The sequence below is a fragment of the Cadophora gregata genome (assembly GCF_030347475.1).
Source record: "Cadophora gregata isolate MNR1 chromosome Unknown scaffold_15, whole genome shotgun sequence".
In the NCBI taxonomy this organism is placed as follows: Eukaryota; Fungi; Ascomycota; class Leotiomycetes; order Helotiales; family Ploettnerulaceae; genus Cadophora; species Cadophora gregata.
The window spans coordinates 294,264-313,815 of NW_026695938.1; the positions used below are offsets into that span (position 1 = coordinate 294,264).

The 19,552-nt window shown below is 48.6% G+C and overlaps 5 protein-coding genes across 5 annotated transcripts; 2 read left to right on the top strand and 3 right to left on the bottom strand.

The window, feature by feature from the left end:
• Positions 1-166: 166 nt before the first annotated feature.
• On the bottom strand, positions 167-2,769 carry ONS95_004741 (uncharacterized protein; the record flags this gene model as incomplete). The annotated part of the gene is made up of 2 exons (XM_058498117.1): positions 167-1,714; positions 1,762-2,769. 2 exons carry the CDS (start codon positions 2,767-2,769, stop codon positions 167-169), a joined length of 2,556 nt encoding a protein of 851 aa, XP_058351627.1.
• Positions 2,770-4,826: 2,057 nt separating this feature from the next.
• On the bottom strand, positions 4,827-6,900 carry ONS95_004742 (uncharacterized protein; the record flags this gene model as incomplete). The annotated part of the gene is made up of 6 exons (XM_058498118.1): positions 4,827-5,290; positions 5,349-5,638; positions 5,691-5,809; positions 5,868-6,151; positions 6,204-6,750; positions 6,814-6,900. The coding sequence occupies 6 exons, from the start codon at positions 6,898-6,900 to the stop codon at positions 4,827-4,829; spliced, it is 1,791 nt and encodes a 596-aa protein (XP_058351628.1).
• A 646-nt stretch (positions 6,901-7,546) lies between these two features.
• On the top strand, positions 7,547-9,308 carry ONS95_004743 (uncharacterized protein; the record flags this gene model as incomplete). Its single annotated transcript, XM_058498119.1, has 4 exons — positions 7,547-7,886; positions 7,937-8,246; positions 8,332-8,767; positions 8,863-9,308. Exons 3-4 carry the CDS (start codon positions 8,410-8,412, stop codon positions 9,306-9,308), a joined length of 804 nt encoding a protein of 267 aa, XP_058351629.1. The 5' UTR covers positions 7,547-7,886; positions 7,937-8,246; positions 8,332-8,409.
• A 1,059-nt stretch (positions 9,309-10,367) lies between these two features.
• Positions 10,368-13,962, top strand: ONS95_004744 (uncharacterized protein). The gene has a single exon (XM_058498120.1). It carries the CDS (start codon positions 11,366-11,368, stop codon positions 13,814-13,816), a length of 2,451 nt encoding a protein of 816 aa, XP_058351630.1. The 5' UTR covers positions 10,368-11,365; the 3' UTR covers positions 13,817-13,962.
• A 3,626-nt stretch (positions 13,963-17,588) lies between these two features.
• ONS95_004745 (uncharacterized protein) lies at positions 17,589-19,325 on the bottom strand (the record flags this gene model as incomplete). The annotated part of the gene is made up of 1 exon (XM_058498121.1): positions 17,589-19,325. One exon carries the CDS (start codon positions 19,323-19,325, stop codon positions 17,589-17,591), a length of 1,737 nt encoding a protein of 578 aa, XP_058351631.1.
• Positions 19,326-19,552: the final 227 nt, after the last annotated feature.

Genomic DNA, 19,552 nt, shown 5'->3' on the forward strand with positions numbered 1-19,552 from the left:
AAAACAGTCCAAGATATGTCAATTACTTGCTCGATCCTAGGTATAACCAACGCCATATTCTATCCTTGCTATCATGTCTCCCTGTTTTGTTGGTATATTCCGTCCCAGTTTTTGTCGCCTAGAAGCGACCCCTTTCCACCCTTGAATGTCATATGGCGGGTTGCAATCACCACCACATACCGCTACCACCCAAAGTCGGTCCTCTAGCCATATCTGGTTGTTGATTGCTGTCCGCCTCCAGTTGGAAGTCTCGCACGAGATCGTCCCATCCTTCCCAGTTGATCTCCCCTTCAACGGCTGTCATGTCCAGATCAAGCATTGCGTTGTTGTCCAACAGCCACGGTGCTTGCTGCGATAGAGCTTGATCCTGCTGCTGCATCTGCTGCATTTGCATTTGTACCTGTTCGGGGGCAAGCATACCCATCCCAACTACTTGAGGCCCTAGCATTGAAACGTCGTTGCGGTACATCTCTGGTGCACTGGTTGTCGGCAATATTGCATTGGAAGGAGCACCAGTAGTACTGACTTGCTGTGAAAGCTGACGATCACGAGGAATACTCATGGGGCAAGGACCAGGCATCGAATATGGCTGCGGAGGTGGATGTCGATCCAGGTAGATACTCGACATGCCTTGGCCATTGTGTGTGCGATCAATATTTTCAGTATTGGCGTTCTCCAGGCGCTTCCGTCGTGCTTTAGCGAAAAGTTTTCTCATCGGCTTCCAGAGCATGCCACTCTTTCCGTGGTGAGCTGCCTCTGGCCAGTCGTTGAATACGAGGTCCACAGCACGCCATGCGCGCTCCACGACTGCCGAGTTGGACCTCACACAGAGCTCCCCCAAGATAAAGGCCATAGCATGCCACTGAATGTAGGTGTGGAAGAGCCATCCCCACTTCTTCGTCGTGGCCTCCGACTCCAAAATTCTTGAATATTCGATGATCTCGATAGATGATATGAAAAGTCTGTCTTTGATGTCGTTCGATAGACTGCTGGGCTTACCAGGGAGAGTGAGTGGATGATAGATGACCAGAAACATTTTGGCAATGATCAACCGAGCAACAGTGGCGGCAACCCAATAGAGTGGTCCGGCATCCTCGCAATACCGAAGGTATGTTGCTTCGAGATGTTCGGCACAATCCCTGACCAGCTTCTCCTTCTGCTCAAGTGTCAACATCTCGCCTGAAACCTTGCAAGGCACCGGTCCAGGAGGTATGTAAGTCAATCTTCTACTGAGGTTGCAGATCTCGTATCGAATGAGGCAGAATGTCATCTCAGAAACACCCTTCCTCTCAGCCGGTGCGTCTGTTGCCGCAGGGTCGAGATCATCATCATCAATTGACAATGGAAACTTCGTATCGTAAGAAAATTCGGTGATCGAAGGATCTGATCCATGATCCTCAGATGCCCTTGTGTCCAGGACGCAAACCTGCCACCAGAGTCTCCGCCTCATCTCTGTATCGAACGGGCTGAGTCCGAACTGTGCTGCGTCCCTATGAAGTCCCAACGATTGCGCGATTCTTAATGTCAAGCCTGTCAACGTCCAGACGAAACGAGTGTCATCGTGTCTGCGGACACAAACGAGAAACATAACGAGCGCCTGTACAGTGACTATTTCATTGGTGTTGAGGAAGCCTGCCCGAGCAAGAGCTTGCTCCACACCAAAACGGTACTGTCGGAGTAAAACTTCCTTATCGACACCAAGATTCGTTCGAACCTATCGTTATTAGTTGATTACATCTAAGCATTAACGAAAAAACATACCTCAGCCCCAGTCATTGAAGTTATGGTCGCAAAGTATATAGAAAACATCAAGGCTTCTGTGCTCTTGCTTAGACTGTTCAAGTTGTTTTGTACCTCCTTGATGACATTGTTCATTGTAGGTTTATGTAATATCATTACCAGAGGATGAACATTCTCAAGATATGTTTGCCAATAAAATGGAATCTGAGATGGTAGTGGATGTAATCCCTTGAGATTAACATCACTGCTGTTGTATCCCATTATAAAACTCTGGTGGTTGGGCACGGTAATCGTATCGGATGGTACAATCGGTACATCCGAATCCGCTGAATCGAAGTCCTGATCGTGAAGAAGTTCCCGGATTTCGTCTACCTCGTCCGTTATCTGGGCCCAGAATGGAGATGCAACATAATGGCTTTTGCCCTCATCCACAACCAATCGACCAACGCCGCTCTGGAGCTCGTCCACGCTGAAAGCTGTCTTTGGAGGGCCGCCTCCGATCCTGAAGCTTCTGGCCAGCCATGTCTTTCTGTTTCCATGTCCCTCATCCATTCCCACAACTCGAACAGTAGCCGGTTTGCCACTGAGTGTGTCACCCGAATCGGCATCTTTAGGTAACGAAGAGTCGCTTGATGGAGAATGCTTCACAGCTTCGATTTCCACCTGCCCGCTCAACTCCTCAACTACCCCTTCCAATCTTCGCAACCTCTTCAACAACTCTGCCTCGCGTTCGCTGACAACCTTCCCACCTTGTCTCGGTCTGCGAGGGGCTCGTCCTGGTGCTGGAAAGACACAAACGCTGCCTGCCTTTGCACAATTCGTGCATGGGTTTCTCTTGTCGCACTTGACCTTTCTCCGTCTACAGGTTACACAAGATCGCGCATTCAAGCCATGGGGTGTATCGTGAGAAGCCCTCCTATCGACTGGGCTCTGCTCAGCAGACTGCGTATTTGGTGTGGTTGCGGGTTCTGGTGCTGATGTTTCTGGCGCCGAACTGAGCGGCGCAGCGGCTTGCGATGACGAGAACATCTTCTAGTTAACTCTTTCCCCTTACTTGATGAGTCGCAGACCATACGGCGTATTGGGGATCATTGGATTGTATGCAAACTGTTGGGGAACTGATAGCTCCAGGTGTGTAGAGACTGGAGGAAAGTTCAAAGGGGGTCGACGAGTACTCGATGTGATGTCAAGGCCGGATAACGGATGGGATAAGCCGCCGGGAATCGAGTCTAGCCTCGTCGAATTCGACTTCCAGCAAGGATGGATGACTAATAATAGAGAAGATCTGAGGACCCACTACTGTAGCTACAGTAGATAAGTTTACATCTGATTACGGAATTGTACAGTAATTTACAGTACAGTGCAGTGCAGTGCAGTACGTGCTCTACGGAGTGGGCACCTGTGGTACTGTATGTCGGTACCTGGGCAAGGTAACTCAACGCGGCTCCAGTCAATATGCCGTAGGGTATATCCGTACAGTAAGTTACTGTACTGTAACTCCAGAAAACGCCGAGACCAGGGCTAAGCCGCTACGTACAACATACGTATCACGCTCAACTTTCTGGTATCATTATTCTCCATTCTTCGTGCCACCGGAGTTGAGGGGGTACAATTGATTTTATGCTATTGTAGGGGCTTTTTCGCATGTTAAGTTCATGAAGACTTTTCATGTGTGTGTCCACGCAAAGTGATCTAGCCTAAGTAGGGTAAGTCGGTTACAATTTCCTCTGTCAAACAGATTTCTTCCCAGGGGAGCTGAGCACCTACCCATTGCACCGACGTGCATTCGTGGCATGCAGTCTCAGCCACATCTTTGCTCCCTGAGGGTGGTGGTGTAATTCCACACCTTCATGCGTCTCAAGGGCTTGGAAGTTTTAAAGTTTGGTCAAAACCACGTGTTTAGGCATTCCTCACCGTGCTGGAAGCTCATGCGGACTTCGGACACCCAAGCCATTCCGTGCTTTTTACTTTTGGCTTTTTTCGGCCCATGACGGTTGCCAAGAATATAGAAAGTCAGTGGCAAGGCTGTCGGTACTTCTGGTGGATAGAGTAACGCTTCTGTTTCCGCTTCAGTCTGTGGGTGGGTAGAAGCCCTAAGTACGGTACATATAGACACCAGGTACCCTTCCGTACCTAGGTATGAGACGATTATGCGACTGTCACGTTGTTGACAGCTCATTCTGATGCAGCTGGCGAGGCTCAGTCGTCCTCAGTGAAAGCAGCTGGCAGGAAGCTCGACTCCTCAAAGCCCAAGCCATGAACGCTTTCATTACGATCGTCTCCATTTTATGGATTCTCCTAGATCAATAGTTCTAAGGTGACTTATACGACCAGGGACTCTTGTGGCGATGAAGAGACTCCATGTTGATCGTCTCTCTGGATTTCTTTGTTGGCGACGTCTTAAACAAAATTGGTCAGTCCAGAAAGTAAGGCAGGCCAGGCTCTACAAGATCACAATGGAGCCTGGGCATAAAACTAAACGGCTGATCCATCAACTGCAGCCATTCCTCCATAGCAGTTGATATTCCTCCGCCTACATGGGTTGCCTCGAACTAAGCGAGCCGAACGCTGATCATAGGCTTATAGCCGTCCACTTCCTCCATGAAGTGACCCCCACACGGCTCCCTCAAACCCTGTTCCCGCGCGGCGTTTGATACTTGGAAAGGAACAACATACTGTCCAATCAACCATACATTTCGAAATCGCAATTGACTCTCAGCTCCAAAGTCGAGAAAGCCAATGTGCTAAAAGGGGGTTGGAAAACTGTACAGGATACTTCTTTACAAACCATTGCAGAGAACAAAACAAGCTCCTGTTCGGTTCCGCTTCAGAGAAATGCATCCACCAATCATTCCGACACAGAGTCCATGCAAATTCATGAAGACTGATAGGGATTGAACGGCTTAATTATTGAGTTCCGTGATTGTGAAAGGTCTCCAAGGGCCAGGTAGCCCAGACAGTGCTGCAAAGTGAGCTTAGAGAGTGGGGGTTTGATGATATCCATGGATTCCAATCCATGAAAACTTAGCAATTTTACATTCACATTCAATGTGCTGCTTCTTGCCGTGTTCCCTCGCCGTGTTCCCTCAAGCAAGCAAAGCAACATTATTCTCAGCCTCTGCCTCTCCCTCAACATCAAGACAGCCCTCCCCTCCTTCCCTAGCAATCCACCTCTGCACCAACCAAAACGCCCTCAAACACGCCGTCCCCAGCAGGAAATCCTCCAGCCCAATCGCCATCCCCGTACACGCCATCTGCTTCCTCAAGAACCTGCCCCGATAATCATCCTTCGCGCATGGCGTCGCCACCAACAAGATCCAGAGGAAGATGCCTGGGATTTCTTTCCAGTTGCGGAGTCCGACGAGAGAGATGTTCGAGTGCATGCGTTCTTGGAGGTCGGGTGGGAAGTTTTGAGAGAGTGGGGTGAGGGTTTGGATGGCGGATGTGTAGACTAGTGCTGAGAGGCGGATGGTGTCGATTATTATGTCGCTGGTGGGGGTGATGGAGACGATTTCTAGCGCCGGGATGGCCTCGATGCGTTTATGTAGCCCTGCAGGATCTCAATACTTTGTTCTCAGATATAGTGGGGGTTCAGAAAGGTTTCTTACATGCTGCCGTACTCTGTATCTTCGAAGTCTTGGTAGGCTCCAGCTCAGGGGAGAGAAAACATGACGTGATCGACGTGGTGAGGAACCTCACATCATCTAAAATCTCCGCAGCAGTAATACTGAGACTCAGAGTTTCTCTACACTCCTGGAAGGTGGATGGATATGGGAGTACTGGACATCGAGCCTTGGCGGGGTAGTTTTCTCGGATGGGAAGCTCGGTTGAGATGGCGGTCTCCATGGATTGGAGATCGAGTTCTCGCTCGAACGCGCATGCTAGCTCGTAATCGGTCCTGAGATATTCAGTAAGAAGCTACAAGTATACACTTTGGAAGGGACACTTACACGATCAGTACATGTGCATTCAAGGGATCATTCATGCCCACAAGGCCACCTCGAATCTTCAGCATTTGCTTTATACCTTCCATATGCGGCCATATATTCTCCGCATTACCCCAGAACATCTTTCAGATAATTACGTCAGTCGTCGGTTCTTTTTAATCTAACATTTTGCTTTCGTACCTCTAATACAACCAAGTGTATGACGATTCTCAGTGCCTGGTTTCCAACCAGGAAGAAGTCTTCTTGGATGAACCTGTTCACAAGAGACAGAACATGAGACTTGATGATTAATGTCTCGGAGTTTTTAACCATTCCAGCGTGATTTTGAGCTGCAGATGCCATGAGAATCGCTACATTGGGCATCAAAGGCGATTTCATCATCCACGGCAAGATCTCTGCGGCGAAGAGTGGTGGAATGCTGCCTCCATCCACAGAACAGAACGTCGGCGCCACAAAATTATGGACTAGATATTATCAACCAATAAAGTTGGAATGTAGTCAAGGAAGAGGACTCACAGAAATAGAACAGTTCCGTGTTTCGGAGAGTCGTTTTGACGGGCATAGTGTTAAAGGTATTCAGCATCGATAAAACACCACCAACCATGCTCGGGCTTTCAAGCCGGTTGTGCATCGCCTCTTGCATTCCAGGATCCATGTACTTGAGCCTCTTCTGGACTAATTCCAGTTTGTTTTCTGACGGTGGTCCATTTTCGACAGAGTCTGGGTGGACTTTTTCGACGTCGTCAACGATATATTGCTTGATTTCCTGCTTCATCGCATGAACGGCTTCATGGTACGGGGACGGGTCCTCGATTGGGTGGAGGATACGACTTAACGGTATTGCTGGATAATTCGCAGGGTGAGATTCATGGAGGGGGGATGAGATAGAATCTCTTGGGCCAGGGCCATGATCGACGAATCTCAAGGTAGTCTCACTCTGGAGGGTTACTTTCTGCGGTGCACCACATCCAATGTTTGGATCGTCAAGGTCTTGCACGTAGCACGGCACTGGCGGGTATCGCCGTAGACAGTTTGCACAGGGGCCATCTTTCCTAGGATTACACTACATGAACCCGAGTCAGTGAGGTCCTCAAAATAGCTCTACAATGACCAGGAAAAAGCATGCCTTTTGTTTCCGCCTTCGACATTCGGTACATGAGATCTGGGGTCGTCGTCGTTGCCGCCGTGGCGGCGCGGAATCATGGGTCTGCATCAGATCGTCGTTGCCTTCGTCTGCAACAATGCGGACTTAAGGAATATATATCGTCAAATGTTGGTTGGAGTTTGGGGTGGCAGCAGATAAGGAGAGGGCTCCGACCCAGAGTCATGGGCCGTTGATGGCATGGCTGATCAGCCATCATTCGCTTTTGCTGGATGAAGGCTGAGAGCTGAGAAACAACCGGATGAGGAGTCGAATGAGGGGTGGTTTTGCCAGCCACATCGAGAACTTTAAACTGGTTTGGGCCGCGCTTCCTGGGCTGTGATTCGGTAAATCTGAAGTGGCTTGTCTGGATCTTCAAGATCTGGGATTATCCCGTTCAGTGGTGTGGGCAGGGTCCGAATGAATCTGAACGTGCTCCAAAGGAGAACGACTACAGAGAGTCCCATAGCTGCCAAAAATCATTCCAGGTATTTTGAACACAGGTTCATTCGTGACTTTTCATTGCTTGCACATTTGATTTCTACTTGCTAAGCACCTTTTCTTCTCCCGAGCACCCCGCTGAGGAAGTTGAGCGTCACGTTTGAATGGGAGGGCGGGGCTGGCCCATTTTCAGCTCCGGCGTTCCCCACGCTCCAGGTCCCTTGGCGGCTTGTTACTACCAGTAACACTTTGCTGCTCTATCAGGGTAACACAGACTACCAAATCTCACAGTTCGCTATGGAGCCATCTTTATAATCGAAGCATGTGCCATACCAATGTGAATAATTGGAGCAAAATTATCAGTCACGAAAGACCGGGAACGAACGAAACGGCTCCATCTCAACCAAGACACATGGCTCGCCACTTGTCCCCGGCTTCAGAAATTCCTCAAAATTTAGTTCCTACTTTGGAAAGGATCAAAAATGACCGTCGAACCATACCGAATGATGTGTCGTCAAAGAAGTAGCCTTGTCCTTGGTGAGTGGTATATTATTGAAGCAGAGATTATTCAAGCCATGGCTATCTGAAGAACATTCGGGACCGGTGTTGAGATATCTGTAAGCTCTCAGAAGCTAGCTACATATAATGGCAGGATACAGATATATAGGTTTGGTACATTTGCACAGTCGAGTGCTCCACCAAGCGATTCGCTCTTTCCTGCAGCTGTGGACGTCCTCGTGGAAAGATGGTAACGGGAATTGGGTTGAGATGGGATCTGAGCTTCATCTCTCCCGAGGCCGACTCGTTCGTACCTTCCTCTGTATGTCTAGGGAAAAATTGTGATCAGATAAGTGCCACATTGATATCAACCCTCCAAGGATAGTTGAAGACTCCTCAGCACTCAGTATTTATCAACATCCCATTAGGCGTAGGCAAACATCATTCTTATACCTTATACGCGGTTTCACTTCCAGTGAGTGAGTGTCTTGAGACATTTTAAAATTTCTCGTTGCTCAACCACCTCCACGGCACAACTGCTAACTATTGAGTCTCTCTTTGCAGAACATCAGTTATCAAAGGCTGTCGCAATCGAATATATCCAGAAAGCCATCAATCACTCGTTTAAGATTATCTCTCAACATGGCCAATCCTCCATTCTCGACATACTACTCAGCAAAGGACATTCCAGATAAAGGTAGAGGGCTGTTTGCGAAGCAAGATCTTCCCGTTGGGTTTCTACTATTCGAAGATGAGCCACTCTTCACGCCAAGCACTCTGTTGAAAGACATAGGAAACAATTTGGGCTTCTGTTGCTGCTCAAACTTACAGATAAGAGCAATCCCTGATGTAAACTGGCGATTGGCCTTTCGGGGCCTCCAAAATGCGTTTGCGGACTTCCCCAATGCCAAGTGCCACGAATTAGGAATCTACAAGACCAACTGTGTACGAACAGAAGATGACAAGGAGACTGTGTTCCGGATATTGAGCCTCATGAACCGTAAGTAACATATTGGGGTAAATAGAGGACGTTCTCTCAAATTGAGCAGTCGGGTTTAATTCCATTACGATGCTGATTCACCTCTTGTTACGCAGACAGCTGTACACCCAACGCTTTCTATTCCTTCCACAAAGGCTCCCAAAAAGCTCGTGTGCACATCATCCGGACCATACTTGCAGGCGAAGAAATAACCCGTGACTACGGCACACTTTCAGAGCTTAATCGTCGTCTATCGTTGAGAGAAATGTACAACATCCACTGCGATTGTCCCACCTGCATGCACGGATTCAGGGTCTCCCCGCACAGCTTGCATTTCGATTTCTACAAACTATTGACAGGATTCAAGTCTAGTCGAATTCTGCCGGATCAGCCACGCCGAAGATACGGTCTATTAGGTCTTAAGACCATGATGCTACTGAGAGACGGCATCTGCGATGGCAGGTTGAGCAAGGTAATCGAAGAGGCATTTCAGATCGCCGCTGGGCAAGATGATTTGCGGAGAGCTCGGGTTTGGCAAAATGGCTTCTACACCGACAGATGATATGTTTCGGAAGAGACAGTCTTGAGGTAAAGAAGGCAAAGCGGATGATCATTTATCCCAGAGTCTTTGCAGAAGACCATGGCGCAACCACAGATTGGGTGAATGATACGAGCGACGAACCACTGTTGGACACGCGGTTTGAGGCTCATATGTGGCTCTGGAAACTCGATGATCCTACCGTACGCCCAGAGGCACACTTGTATCTTACAGCACTGTACATTCCAGGCGAGGTAAACGCCAATGAGCAGGCACGACTTGAAGAACTCGATGGCCGATATCGCAGGAGTCTGAACAGGGCAGATTAGAGACTCAAAGAAATCTTCGTTGGTGTAGTGCATGAGCTTGATTCATTGGAAATAGATGCTGCTAACAGGGAATGAGAACTCTACCGAGGGATGAAAGGTTGAAGATCGACAGACATGATGTGACGGAAGCCTTGGAATGATAGGGAAGATGTTTTTATTTGTCTGAATTGGGGAATTTTCATACAGAGAATGTAAGTCAAGCTGATATATCATATCTCCCCGACGATGAGAACTCCGTCCGGTCGCCATTATGAGAACAGCCAGCGAGGTTGAGATGACCAGAGAGCTCCTTGAACCATACTTGCTGCCACCAAAACCAGTGTGTTTTCGCCAACTAACACTCCAGGGCATTGTAATATCCTAAGAATACGAGATGAGTTACTGTTGACTGAGGTTTTCTTCGGGTTTTGATAAGTGAGTGTTTTGATCAAACAGGATCTAGCCGAGGGAAGCGAAGCGGGTCCTTCACAGTGGCTTCGTGTAACGCTGATATGACTCCCGCCTTTGACTGTGGCCCTGTTTGCGCGGAATACTTCAAGTGCAACTCTTCTTGCCCGGTCAGGATATTTGTCGAAAAGCTTGAGGTGGTATGCTGGATCTGGAGCCGCGGAATAGGTAGGTAGAATCCAGCCAGGCGAAACGTGACTCGGAGTCGGCGGGCACGCAGCCGACAATATTCAGGGGCCAGATGCTGCCGAGATATCTTCTCTTCCCTTTTTCAACACCATATTCCCCCCAGATACTTTTTCTCGCGCTGCGGCATTACTTTCTGCAGGTACTGAAGTACGCGTGTACGATATCACGCCATAATTGTTGTCTACCACATTCGATTTTGCTCCAAGTTGAAGGACGAGTCCTGGCTTTTTGACTGTGTCGTACAATCTCATACGATGTTTTCCCTGCGTCATTGTCAGCCCATTCAAAGTGCTGCTGCACGCCTGCAGCCAAACCCCGACAACGACAATAACCCTTCCACGGGGTCCACTCCGGAGTCAGTCCGTCTGCATCTATCATCGAGATCACAAGAAACTCCACATTCAGCTATGCTTGTTGTCCCATAGGGAGAGGCTGTTATTGATCTGCAAGGTGGCTGGGATAGCAGGGACAGTAATCAAAATAGCCCTCCCGACCCAGTGGGCATGGGGAACATCAATCCAATCGCCCCAGATACTTCTTTTCTGTAAGCAGCCAGCATACAAATCCCAGCGATTTTGCAGTTCAAACGCAACAATCAGCGCTTCGAAATGAGGTTCGGCGCATCAGTACCGTACCGGCCAGCGCCGTGTATACGTTCGTGGCTCGTCGGTGAATTGCTGCATACCATATATCACCCCATGGATTATGGACCACGGGCCTAAACTTCGATTTGACGCTGCAAGGCAGGCAGGCTCCGAGTATGAATTGGAAGAGAGTCGTCAAGAATCAGACCACCTTTGGCCAACCTATCATGCTCTCATACAGCTTACCCGTGCTGCCGCGTCGACCCCCCCATGTGATGGGCGATGAAAATGCGTGTCTGATGTTACCCTCCATGAAATAAATAACTTATAAGGCTTGAGCATTTCCACTCCCAATTACTCCCAATTGCTGCGCCAACTCAGCATCAATTCAGTACAATAATTCAGTCGATCCTACTTTACTACCGAGGATCCTTCCAACAATACAACAAAAAGGTCATCGAACCTCCACTCCGCGATATCAAGGACCTCGTGTGGAAGCGATATCAGGACAGCTATACCAATCGCCAACATCATGGCATCTGCAGCAGATGAAGTTATCGTCAAGAGCATTTCTCCTTACGGAATTGCTCGCTCAACTGTAGAAGGAAAGCCCCTCTCAGCAGAGGAAATCCGCAAATATGATGCCTACTTCCGCGCCAGTATGTATCTTTGCTTAGGCATGCTCTACCTCCGCGAAAATGCTCTTCTCAAAGAGCCTCTGGATATCAAGCATCTCAAGGCAAGATTACTGGGTCATTGGGGATCTGACGCCGGTCAATCGTTCACTTGGATGCATATGAACCGTCTGATCAAGAAGTACGACTTGGACGTTCTGTTCATCTCGGGCCCAGGTCATGGAGCTCCAGGTATCCTCTCACAATCCTATATGGAGGGTGTGTACTCGGAGGTCTACCCAGACAAGGCCGAGGATGAGGAGGGAATGCGAAAGTTCTTCAAGCAATTCTCATTTCCAGGTGGAATTGGCTCGCATGCGACCCCAGAGACACCAGGCAGTATCCACGAAGGTGGTGAGCTCGGTTATTCAATCTCCCACGCATTCGGCACTGTCTTTGACCACCCCAATCTGATCACACTCACAATGGTTGGAGATGGCGAAGCTGAGACTGGACCTCTTGCCACAAGTTGGCACAGCACCAAATTCCTCAACCCAATCTGCGACGGTGCCGTCCTCCCAGTCCTCCATCTCAATGGATACAAGATCAACAACCCAACTCTGCTCGCAAGAATCAGCCACGAGGAGCTTACAGCGCTGTTCATCGGTTATGGCTGGAAGCCATACTTTGTTGAGGGCAGCGACATGGAGAGCATGCACCAAGCAATGGCTGCCACAATCGAGAAGTGTGTTCTGGAGATCCGCGAATACCAGAAGCAAGCTCGGGATTCAGGGAAGGCATTCAGACCTCGCTGGCCCATGATTGTCCTCAGAAGTCCTAAGGGATGGAGTGGACCGAGAAAGATTGACGAGAAGTTACTCGAAGGCTTTTGGCGTTCGCATCAAATTCCTATTCCCGATGTCGCCTCAAATCCAGCACATCTCAAGGTCTTGGAGCAGTGGATGAAGTCGTACAAGCCTGAGGAGACATTCGATTCGGCCGGGAAGCTGATTCCAGAATTGAAGGAGCTGGCACCAGTTGGAAATGCACGTATGAGCGCCAACCCTGTCGGCAACGGTGGTCTCTTGAAGAAGCCCCTCGACATGCCAGATTTCAAGAAGTATGCCCTGAAGGATATCAACCCAGGTATCTCGAATCTTCCCAGCATGTCGAATATGTCCAAGTTCCTTCGCGATATCGTCGCAAACAACATGTCGAATTTCCGTGTCATGTCACCTGATGAGTCAGAGTCTAACAAGCTTGGCGAGATCTATAAGGCAGGCAAGAAGGTCTGGATGGGCGAGTACTTCGAGGAAGATCAAGATGGTGGAAACTTGGCTATGGAAGGTCGCGTTATGGAGATGCTGAGTGAGCATACCTGCGAAGGTTGGTTGGAAGGTTACATTCTCTCTGGACGTCATGGTCTCCTCAACAGCTATGAGCCTTTCATTCACATCATCGACTCCATGGTCAACCAACATTGTAAATGGATCGAGAAGTGCAACGAGATCGAGTGGCGCGCGAAGATTGCTTCCCTCAATATCCTTCTTACCGCTACCGTCTGGAGACAGGATCACAATGGTTTCACTCATCAAGATCCAGGATTTCTCGATGTAGTCGCCAACAAGAGTCCTGAGGTCGTCCGTATATATCTCCCACCCGATGGAAATACCCTCTTGTCCGTCACAGATCATTGTCTCCGCAGCACTAACTACGTCAACGTTATCGTCGCAGACAAGCAAGACCATCTCCAATTCCTCGACATGGATGAGGCAGTCGAGCACTGCACCAAGGGTCTCGGCATCTGGGATTGGGCCAGCAACGATCAAGACGAAGACCCCGACGTCGTCATGGCATCCTGCGGCGACGTACCCACGCTCGAATCTCTCGCGGCCACTGCACTCCTCCGAGAGTTCCTTCCTCAACTTAAGATCCGATTCGTCAATGTCGTCGATCTCTTCAAACTCATCTCTGAGGTTGACCATCCCCACGGACTGTCAGACGTAGAATGGAAAGCCGTCTTCACCGATGATAGACCGATCATCTTCAACTTCCACTCCTACCCATGGCTCATCCACAGACTCACGTACAAGCGACCTGGCCAGCTCAACATCCACGTCCGTGGGTACAAGGAGAAGGGCAATATCGATACGCCACTGGAGCTAGCTATCAGGAATCAAACTGATAGGTACAGTTTGGCAATGGATGCTATTGATCGCATTCCGTCGCTACATAACAAGGGTGCGGCTGTGCGTGAGAAGTTGATTAATCTCCAGATTGCGGCTAAGACGTGGGCGTTCGAGCATGGTATTGACCCGGTCTACATCACCAACTGGAGATGGCCATATCCCAAGGAGTCAAAGGCATAGGTGACTAGCTGGAAGGATGATAGAATATCGTCTTCTTGATACTGGTCGTAGATATTCCACGTTTTGGCTTGTTTCCATGATCATGTTAATGATGGCAACGGCTGGCGTCTTTCTCCTTACTCATACATAGTCTTTTTGAAAATTCATTGTTCATTCTTGACATCGCTTGCCTCTTCCACTGCATGTCTGTGCTTTCGTTCCCTCTTGTGCAAGCACTTCCATCCAGCAGGGACTCACATTTGAAGTGAACTCCTTTCCATTCTCAACCCCTCTATCATTCAGAGCAACTTGATCGCAGTTGATGACAACAGTCTGCAGTCCCAAAATGCGAGTACCGCAAGAATACTCCCTAAGCCTAACACAAGGGGCGCCTAGATTCCTCGAGACACATGCCATCTCATGACCTCACGTCTGGCCATCTCGTCCCGCACCACTTCAACCTCGGCAATCCCTTCATCCCTTGCTGGAACCTCCACAACGCTCAGCCTTCGCGCTTCCCCTAAAGCCAAACTATCTCGACCATCACGCGCCCATCCAAAACCTACATTTGCGAAATGCAACAAAAGCCCCCTTTTCCCCCTTTCCCCCCTCAGGGCCCTCACGAACAGACCCATAAGCAGCCCCCCCTTTCTCCATAAAATCCCCATCCCGCCTAAAGTGGCAACCAATGATCCGAGCCTCGCCGCCGTGCTAAGAGAGAATAGTCTCGGCATAGCCAGAAATCTACGTGACCACAGACGAGGGACCTAACGGCTTGAGTTTTGAGTTCGGGTCTAGCTGTCCTAGTGATGTGTAGGTGACCATGGTTCGATCGATGGTTCGATCGCATGGTTCGGATACATCTCCGCTATTCGGTATAGTCTCGATAGTGTTGATTTGACACGGTTTAGTCAGATCTCTAGTCGGTTTCTGGAAACTGCGGTCGGCTCGGCTATCAGCCGATTCTGGGTTTTCTGGAAAGAAATAGGGGGGAGGGCTAGAGCTAAGTTAGGCGCGGGTCGGCCCTTCATACCTGTAAAGAAGCAAAGTTGATGGGTACCGAATGCCGGAGAGGGAAAGAAGAGGGGCGATTCGGGAAGGGGAGGTAGGGAAGGGAGGGAAGGGAAGAGAAGAGGCTTTTCTGTTGCAAGTAGCAATGGTGACACAATGACGATGGTGGGTGGTAGGCGCTTAAATAGGGTTGGAGAATGGTGCCCGTGGACTATTGATTTTCGCTTGTATGATGGGGATCTTTGGAGATGATTGGAGCGGCAGAGGGAAGAGAGATGGGAAGAGAGGAAGCAGAATTGTGTTGCATATCGCTTTGGAATGCAGCGGGAACTAATCATCAGTTGAGCTGGGGTTGGAAAGAGATGTGAGGCTCTGTTGCATATCTATGTTGTGAGACATGGTTCTTAGCGAGGATCAGGGTCGAACGATAGATTTGGAATTCCGTGTATGGGGTCACAGCGAGGGCTAACTAACAGCTGATGAGGCATCGAGAGAAATTTGTTGTTTTGTTGCATATCTACTGAGTGAGACATGTTTTATAGTGAAGAATAGGAGTGTATCCTTCTCTTTGGCATTTTGGGTAAACTCCTTGGCTCGGTACGGAGGAAATTTCCAAAAATTATTTGAACTTCCAGATCTTGCAATTCAGCAAGGAGAGAATGAATGTCAAGATATTTGCTCCTGACTTTTAATGATTCATTCACAAATTACTGAACCATGAACGCTGGAGAGGCAAAAGCATTACGAGTCAGATAAGTTACTAGTCTTCTAATGTGCAGACCTTCCTGGCGGTCCGAGTGGTGTCAAAGCAGGAAGCCACAACGGCCAAGAAAACTTGTGTCACATTTGTCGACATGCAACAAAATTCTGATCTCTTCTAATCCGGGGACAATTTTAATGGATCTTTGTCGATCTACCGAATCACTACTCCTCGAGACAGCCATGCAACTTACTAGTCTCCATGAAGAGGAGACCGAACGAGACGAACAGGAAGCCATAACGGCCAAGGAAACTTGTGTCACTTTGTAGATGTGCAACAGAATTCTGATGTATCTCTATGCCTCGGAAACATTAAGTGGATATTTGTCGATCTGCCGAATCATTACTACTCGAGATAGCCATACAGGTTTACTAGTCTCCTCAATGAGGGGACCAAACGAGACGAACAGGAAGCCACAGCTGCCAAGGAAACTTGTGTCACCTTGTCGATATGCAACAAAAACGTCTCTGTTCTCTATTTCCGCAGGTCTGAGAGCACTGATTGAGGATTCGTCTGGTTGTTTTACGTAGATGGTGAGTTGGCTAGAGAGTTAGTTTGGTGGGTATACACCGTGGTGGCTTCAGAGTTGCCGTGTTGCCGAGACGAACTTAGGGGATCTGAGCGTCGTCGGTCTGAAATCTTTGCTTCTAAAATTATTAGGATGAAGAATGCTACTATCTATTTTGAACTCTTTAGGCTCGATCAAGGTTCTTTGAGGAGAAGTTCTCCGCCTAGTATTCCACTTGGAAGGGCTGTTGATGGCTTCTTTGGCTAATTCCAGGGCAAACTTGACAAAAAAGCGGGCTGTGGCGCTCTAAGAGGATAGCCAGGAAAGACATATGATGAAGAGGTTTATAGATAAGGCATTATCTAAGGGACGTAAACGACATCTAACTAAATTTAAGATATGCCACTTATGTGAGAACCTTGAAGTCAAGCTTGCAAGCATGAACCAAGGCGTCCAGGTCAAAGTCAGACAGCCTGTGGCTACTCCTGGCTCGCGACTATCCATCATGACAATTATGAGGTAACACTTGTATTGCTACACAGAAGTCTTTCAAAGTTACATCATTTCCAAAGTTTTCATAGAGAAAGGTAGGCTATCAGGGGGAATTCATGGCAATTCTGAACTCATCTCGGTGTTGTGCTTCCTTGAGAGAGACCTGCGATCCGAGTGTCTGGATTTCCTACATAAGAACGTTTTGGAACACATCCTCAAGCCATATTCAATAGTTAAACGGGATATTTTGCATCGTTGTGATAATTGAAATGGGCTTCTCTTGAGATTGGAGAGCCACTATGCCTTCTCACATTCTCGGTCGCTTCTTTCACTTTGCCAAAGCATTGTCTTGCTTGAACCCCTTCTCGGGTTAGAAGTAGCAGGAATGACTTGTTGATGGGGCTGATATTGTAGTTTGGGGGTGATAAAAACTAAAAGCAAATAATAACATAATCATAAAAACGAAATGAAAAGGTGAACACCGCCCGAGTCTTCATCCTCGAGTTTGCTGCTGCCCAAGCTACCGTTGAAGTTGACAGGTCTCTAAACAAAAATAATCGGCTGAATCATAGAGCCGCATCCAAATTGTGTCGAGACCCGAGAACTTTGTTGCATATCGCACTGGAATATATTCAAATTGTGTACCGAGCATTGGTTTTAGGTAAAATAGGGTTGTTGATGGACGGAGAAATTTGAAAGGTGCAAGCCATATGTGTGCCGAAGAATGTGGGGAAGGCTTACTGATACGCACAAAACAAAGTTGAAAGAAAAGTATAATTGGTAGGAGCTGAGATGTGACGAAGCGTTGAGGAGAATTCGTGCTTTGATTGTCTACAAGGCTGATAAATTGTGGATATAACAGAAGTGCCGTCTTTGGGTAAGTTGTTAGGCTGCACGGGTTTGTTTACTTGCGATGGTCTGACTGACGTTTGGACAGGATTGTATATCTGCTTCTCGGCATATATCTATCAATCTTATCTCTCCATGATCCAAATCAACGTCGTTATTATCATTAAGATATGTCACCTACTAACATTCTCTCTCAGCCCGCTAGTCCTCAGACTGTGGACATGATTCCCTGCAAATGAAGCAGGGGGATGTGGATGAGGACCCCCATTCCCCGCCTTCTTGATCGAAGGCGGCCCCTTGATCTCCACTCCCCCATTCTCCAATGCTCTCCTAACCGCCTCACCCTGTCCTCCTCCAACACCACTGTCATCACTACCTCTCCGACTTCCAATCTCCATTCCCCGGCCTGTCAACAAGCCTCGTATTCCACCAGCTTTCCGTGCAGGTAGCTCGCTACTCCCAGCGCTACAGACGTACAGGAGGTATTTCAGATTCGGCAATGTTTGTCTGATATCCATGACTTTGAGTCCTTGGCTTTCGGCTAAGGATTCGATGTTCTTGTTGAGTAGAAAGACGCCGTAATCGAAGCGAAATCGCACCGCGCCTTTTGTATAGAGTGGAAAGGTACGCTGATTGTCGGAAAGGATGGAAATCAAGTCGTGTATTATGGATCGTGATCCATACGGTGAGATTGGATATGGAAGAGGAATCGCGAGGTAGTATTGTAGCATATCGACTAATCGTGCTACATATCCTAGAGCTGCAGATACGACGTCCTCGTCTGCATCTTCAAATGAAGAGTTCGGGAGCGGCAGACCACAGATGGTGAACAGAAGCGGTTGTGTTGTCGGTTCGATCGGAAATATGTTGAGCAGCTCTTCGCATATCCGTCGTCGTTGCCCATGAATGTCGGCAGTAGCAGTGGTAAGGAGTGCCCGGCAATCCGATAGCTTGTCTTGGGCATTGTTTATGTCCTCCAACACCCTTGCCTGGACCTCGTTTCCTGACTTGATAGCATTGCTACGAGACTTTATAGAAGCCTGGAGTTCTGCTCGTCGCTTTATAGAGCTTTTGAGGAGCTTCTTCTCCGCTGCCAAATATCGACATGCTAACGCAAGTTCTTCCTCTGCTTGTGGCGCATCATCCTTCGGCTCTGAATGTAAGATTGCATTGATCTGGGAAGTCAACTCTTCCCGTGTAGCTAGCGCGTCTTGTATGGATTCGTCGAGATTTGAGAGGCGCATGAGTGCGCTGAAGGAGGAGGTAGGCAAAGCCTGGGCAGTTTTGGGTTTCGGAGGCTTGGAAGCTATGTCGATTGTATAGATCCCGTCCACAAGGTGGAACAGGATACAATTGGGTGGAAATGGGTGATTCTTCAAAGCCCCAACGAAATGCAGCGATTGTAGATTGACCTCCTCCTCAATCAGAGGCGTGAAATCCTTCCTCTTGACCCAGACTTTCACCGTCACTGTATCCAACCTTGTAGTAGCTGGCCCAAACGAAGAAAGGTCAAAAAATCTGAATGTAGGATTCATTGCCTTTTCCACAACTTCGCTGATGTATATCGGATCCTCCTGTCCCTTGCAGTGTAACGTAAAGAACGTATCCGACATTCGACTGTCGATGACATCCTCGAGCTTCTTTTGGCGGAAATCAGGCGTCGCACCCACCCAATTCGAGCTTCTCCTCCTCAACTTCGGCGGCCTCAAGTCTCCAGATGAATGCGAATGGTGTAGTGTCGCACCAGCTCGCAGAGCTTCGAGCTTCTGAGGGGTCTTGTTGAGCTCTCCATCATCAATTGTCCGTCCACGCGGCCGCGAGAGCGTTAGGTTTCGCACATAAATACCTTGGAGATGCCTCAGCTTTCGATTCTGTGGTAGGAGTAATGGCCGTGACGCTTCGGACGCCATGTTGCTGCGATGGCATCGTGGTGGTGTTGACTGCCCCAGGAACGAATATTAGCTCATCATGGATCGTGTCGATAATGGAGCCAGCCTCGTAGCGCAAGGCTCCACACTTGGCGACAGGGAACTTTGCGGTATGAGGATTCGCAACAAATCGATTACTGAAGTGGCATACATCCACATATCTTATATGTCTAACAGGATAAAACTTCGATTTGTCGTCATTGATTCAT